The 5193-nt window shown below is 25.3% G+C and overlaps 1 protein-coding gene across 1 annotated transcript in view; it reads right to left on the reverse strand.

Moving 5' to 3' along the window:
* LOC107451396 (CD63 antigen) overlaps positions 1 to 3839 on the reverse strand; it is a 21554-nt gene extending 17715 nt beyond the window's left edge. The window contains exon 1 of the mRNA XM_071183175.1: positions 3501 to 3839. Coding sequence (XP_071039276.1) covers positions 3501 to 3563 — 63 coding nt within the window. The 5' untranslated portion in view covers positions 3564 to 3839. The remainder of the gene's footprint in view (positions 1 to 3500) is intronic.
* Between the last annotated feature and the right edge of the window lie 1354 nt (positions 3840 to 5193).

The following is a 5193-nucleotide window of genomic DNA, read 5'->3' on the forward strand; positions in this document are numbered from 1 at the left end:
ACATGTCAAAAACCTGCCAACCCTGGTTGTCTGTAACACTAAATTTTAAATTTATAAAAAAATTTTAAGCTACTAAAGATTTAAGTAAATGTAAATACAATAATTATTGCAAATACAATAATTATTGAGTTTAAAAATAATTATTGCAAAAGTATTTCAGTGTATGCGAGAAATACATATTAAAATTTTATTTACAGAAAACATTTTAAAGAAAAATTCTTCAGTGTTAGCTAATATTAAAAATGGTTTCAGATCAAGTATGATTTTGGGTGCTCTTATGAAATTTTCCAGGACATTTGGCTGACTCTGTGGCACTAATTGAGATGCTTATTTTTATGGTTGACATGAGCATATGTAGAAATAAGTTTCACTTTCACTTAATGATTCATAATTATGACTATTCTTTATGGCAATCCTTAGTCATTTGATTTAAAAATCACATATCATGGAATAGAACACCATTTGGGATGATTTCCTATAGCTGTTGAAATAATTTTCCCTAATACTGGCCACATCTACAGTTTCTGCAAAAAGACTTTTCCAGGATGAATTTGGTATGTTCAAAATTAAGGAGCAGTCTTTCTACAAAATCCTTAAATTTTCATTTAAGACAATTAAGTGGATCAAATTATGACAATGTATAAAAATTCTGCAAATCACTGGATTATCATTTAGAAATTTTTTAAACAATTTTGTATTATTTATGAGCATATGCTGGGAAATAATTTATATATAAAACTTTTTAATTGAAAAAGAAGGGTAATCAAGATTTGTAAATTTGAATTAATTTTAAATATACATGGGTTATAATGTAAATAGTAAGTGTCATATTAAATATAGAAAAATGGGTCCTTCAAAATTAGGTAATGTTTTATTTATTTTTTGTCTTTAAATTTCTCACTTTCTTTAATTTTCTCTCAGATAGTTGTCAAGTTAAAATTTTTCACAAAAATGGGTATGATGTAAAAAATCCTATTAGCCCCTCAGAAAATTTGCAGGATGTTGTGAACAGATGTTTTTACAATTATTTTTTTAATAGTTTAATTGCGTATTTCCTTCCACAACATGCAAGAATATCGTTCATAATATGAGAATAAATAAAATAATACTTATTCAATTTCAAAAAATATTGACAATTTTATTTGATTGAAATAGTTTTTTATGAACATGTTTCAGTTACTTAAGGTTAATAACATGCATATCTGTTGTTACTAAAAGAATCTTGCAGAAATATATTAGTACTGGAGTAATTTGTAGCAGAAAGCCCAAAAAAATTCCACATGGATGTGTTGTAAAAAAAATATTGAAAATTTTTAGGAAAGACATATTGAAAAAGGTATATAACTAAACTATTTTGAAATTATAACTAAAGTGCAAACGTGTTATAATTACTTTTATGATCAGCTACACACAAAATAATATTCAGCCAAAACTGTTATTACAAATTAACTTTACATAATATAGCCAAACAATATGGTAAGAAACTAATTATAAAGCAACTAAAAATTGAATAGAAATTTATTTCGGTATTGTGATCTGTGGCAGAATAACCAACAAGTTTCAGGCAGTGGCCCTAGAGAAACAAAAAAAAAAAAAAAAAAAAAAAAAAAAAAAAAAAAANAAAAAAAAAAAAAAAAAACACCACAGAAAAGGACCAACTCGAAGGGTATAACTCATAGCCCCCCCCCCAGGCAAACATCAACAGGTTTTTCCTTAAAAAAATTGCAAGTTTAAAATCTATTTGGCACTTCGGCGATTATAGTTGGCATGACACATCATGATGCAGAAATTAAATTTTTATGCAACAATCTGCTTATCCTTAAGAAATAAAAATAATAATAGTAAAAATCTAAATCTTTAAAAAGAATTGAAATTGCAGCAAAGCAAAACAAGTTATAAATAGTTAGCAAATATTTAACTTTAAGTTTGTATAGGGGTCTGACCAGGGCAAATTTACTACCGTTTAGCGGTACCTTCACAAATTAAACGTTCGATCAAACGTTACTTTCACAAATTCAACTTTAAAAAAAAAAAATTTCATACAATACTTTTTTTTTTAAATAAGCAAATTTTAAAATTTTCCTCCATGCCTTTTAAAATTTTGTGGTACAATTGTCTTTTTTTATGAGTTAGCAGTAGTAAATGATTGCATGCTATAAAGTTATGTTTGAACACATAAGTCTTTATTTATACTTATAAATATTTAATTTTCGCAACTACTCAGTATTAACCGAATACAATGTCAAAACTTGTCCGAGTATGTTAATATTAAAAATCTGTTATTTTATCTGAGTATACTGTTATCTTAATATTCTAAGTACTTAGTAAAATACTTATTAAAATAATATTGTGTACATGTTGTGTTGACTTTTTAATTTTCACAAATTATTTCCAAATTTTCACAAAATAGGAACATTTTAAAAAAACCTAGACAGTCCCCTGGTATTTATTTCAACTTTCATTTTTGCTGTAGGAATTGCAATACACGTTAAAAAAAAATATTGATGCCTAAGTTAACTTATTACATAAAAATTGCAAATAAATGGGAATAGTAATTATTGTGCTCCTTCTTCAAGCAATTAATTTGGTTCCAATATTTCAATGATATTTTAATCAGATTTTCAAATGTTGAACTGATCAAAATTAAATAAAAAAAAAGAAATATAAACGAAACAAGAGTAATATTTTTTAACAATGAAAACTAGCTAAAAACAAAACCATTTATAGTGGCAATTAGAACCTTTATAATTATTCTATTTATCTAAAACCCTTTAACATTATAAAGTGAAACCAAAACTAGAGCATAGCTGATTATACATTTTTAACTTAGTAAGGAAATTTCGAAATCAAATTTAATTACTGCATTATTAAAAATATGGTTACCTATAATTATTTTTTTAAGTCCAGTCCAATCAAATTAGGTTACTGATTTTAAATGAACTTATTTGTTAGTTTCTGATTGCGAATTACAATAAATTTGGGCGAAAAATTATCCTTTCACCCCCTAAAAATAATTATGGCAACTTACAACACTTAATACCCTTTAAAAAGCCCCCACATTTAAGTCGCAGTCAATTTTTTGTTCTATTTTGAAATTGTTCTAGAAAATAATCTATGAAGAGGAGGGGCGCTGTTTCGTAATCTCGCACCGCCATTTTTTTTAAAACCAAAACAAACATCATTACGCAATTTGAATTTTAAATACCGTAAACATTTAAGATTATAGTTTTAACTCGGACTAGTTACAAACATTATCCTCAGCATAGAATAAATTTAAATATCGCATAAGCTATAAAAACTTATAACGGAAAAGGGGTGTCAGTTTCTTATCTTTTGTCTCTGACAAACGGTACATCAAATTATTTTAAATAAATAACTACCGTTATTTAAGTACCTAAAGTTATTTAAGTATCGGCAACAATAATATTTCAACACTTTAAATTCAAAATAGAAAACAATTAGTGGCGTAGCACCAATTCGAATTTCAAAGATATACTTACCACAAATACAAAATTAAATACGAATAGCAAGTATTTGATACACGTTGAACTACCTTGCACCATCTTGGCAGATTTAATTGAAGTAAATATACAAATAAAAGGAAATTAGAGTATCCAAAATCTGAGGTAGAACTCTGTCACTATTGAGAGAGAAGCAGGCAGGTAAAAGAATATACGTAGCTCAACAGCAACTGATGTCTTCTGTTTGTCAGTCATGTGACCTTCTACGTAGTTACCTCATGACAGCACTTTGCGTTCAGAAATGAAATCTTGCATATGGGCGAAAAAAAATGAAGCAATCGTTTCGCGAGTTGCTTGCTACTTGTTTGGAAGAGATTAGAAGAAAATAATATTTTGTGCGAGTATTTTTTCGAGGAAAAAAGAAAATTTATCAAATTCAACAGGAATAAGTTTTTTTTTTTTTTTTTTTTTTTTTTTTTTTTTTTTGCAAAACTTATAATATTCGTGTTTTATAAAATACATTTTTTTAAAATTGAAATATTAGCTTCTTTACTTTTTTTCCCCAGAAATGTTAAATAAATATAAGACAAAAGTGTGCAAATTTTTATTATTAACGTGGTTTATATGTAAGCAAAAGGGAGAAAAATTAAGAAAGGAGAAGAATTTAATTTGTACATAGTAAATTATTTTGATTCATAATTCGTGTAATAAATTAGTTTATATTTTAAAAATGAACAAATTGATTATAATAAATAAATTAATTTAAAAAAAATCTATGTGAAGTAAACTACATTGTGAATTAAGAAAAATAAATTTATTATTCGTAATGTAAATTAAATTTATGATTCGTAAAATAAATACTAATTATAAATTTTATTTCTTAGATGTATTATATTAAATCAAAGCAAAAATGTGTATTTGTGGTAGCGTTTCAAGACGAAAATACATCTTAAATTCATTAAACTCCTAAAATTTAAAAAATCATCTATAAATTGAAGTAATCTAATTAATAACAGTAAGCCAATAATAATATTAATAATAAAATAACCATTAGGCTCGAAACATATGTCATGTACAGAATTGATCAAGAGTGATGTAATGATAAATAAGAAATTTATAATACAAAGTTGCATTCATAAAAGATTTTTGCTTAAAGTTGAATCTTTAGTTAAACTTTTAATTAAATTTTTGCAACAAAAACTTTTACAAAAAAAAATTATGATTTTTTTAATAATATATTTATATTCCGTAATAATCTACAGGTTATTACGGAATCTACAGGTTTACAAGAAAGCAACGTTATAGAAAAGTAATACATTTTGCTAAATAAATAATCAAAAGGCGATTTTCAATGTTCATTGATATACGTTATATATACAGGGATTGGACAAAATAATAGAAACTCTTCTATACTAACACATTTTTTTATCTTTCTCAAAAAATGCTAAGAGAATTATTTTAAAAAATTCGAAGTGTTAAGGTTATGCGAAGCGTTAGGTAATATAGTATTTTTGAACACCCTGTGCCAAAAAATATACCAATAAATTTTTAACTTGTATAAATTATTTTGGTTATTATATGCAATAATAGCACAAAATTTCGTAAACCTAGCTTAAATATTTATGGAAATATAAACACTTTTATTTAAAAAAAAATTTCTTACGTTTTTTTTTCTGTAACTTTAAAAATATTCAGTAAAATTAAAAAACATTTCGAGCAAATTTAAATTAAT

The sequence above is a fragment of the Parasteatoda tepidariorum genome, chromosome 1, assembly GCF_043381705.1.
Source record: "Parasteatoda tepidariorum isolate YZ-2023 chromosome 1, CAS_Ptep_4.0, whole genome shotgun sequence".
In the NCBI taxonomy this organism is placed as follows: domain Eukaryota; kingdom Metazoa; phylum Arthropoda; class Arachnida; order Araneae; family Theridiidae; genus Parasteatoda; species Parasteatoda tepidariorum.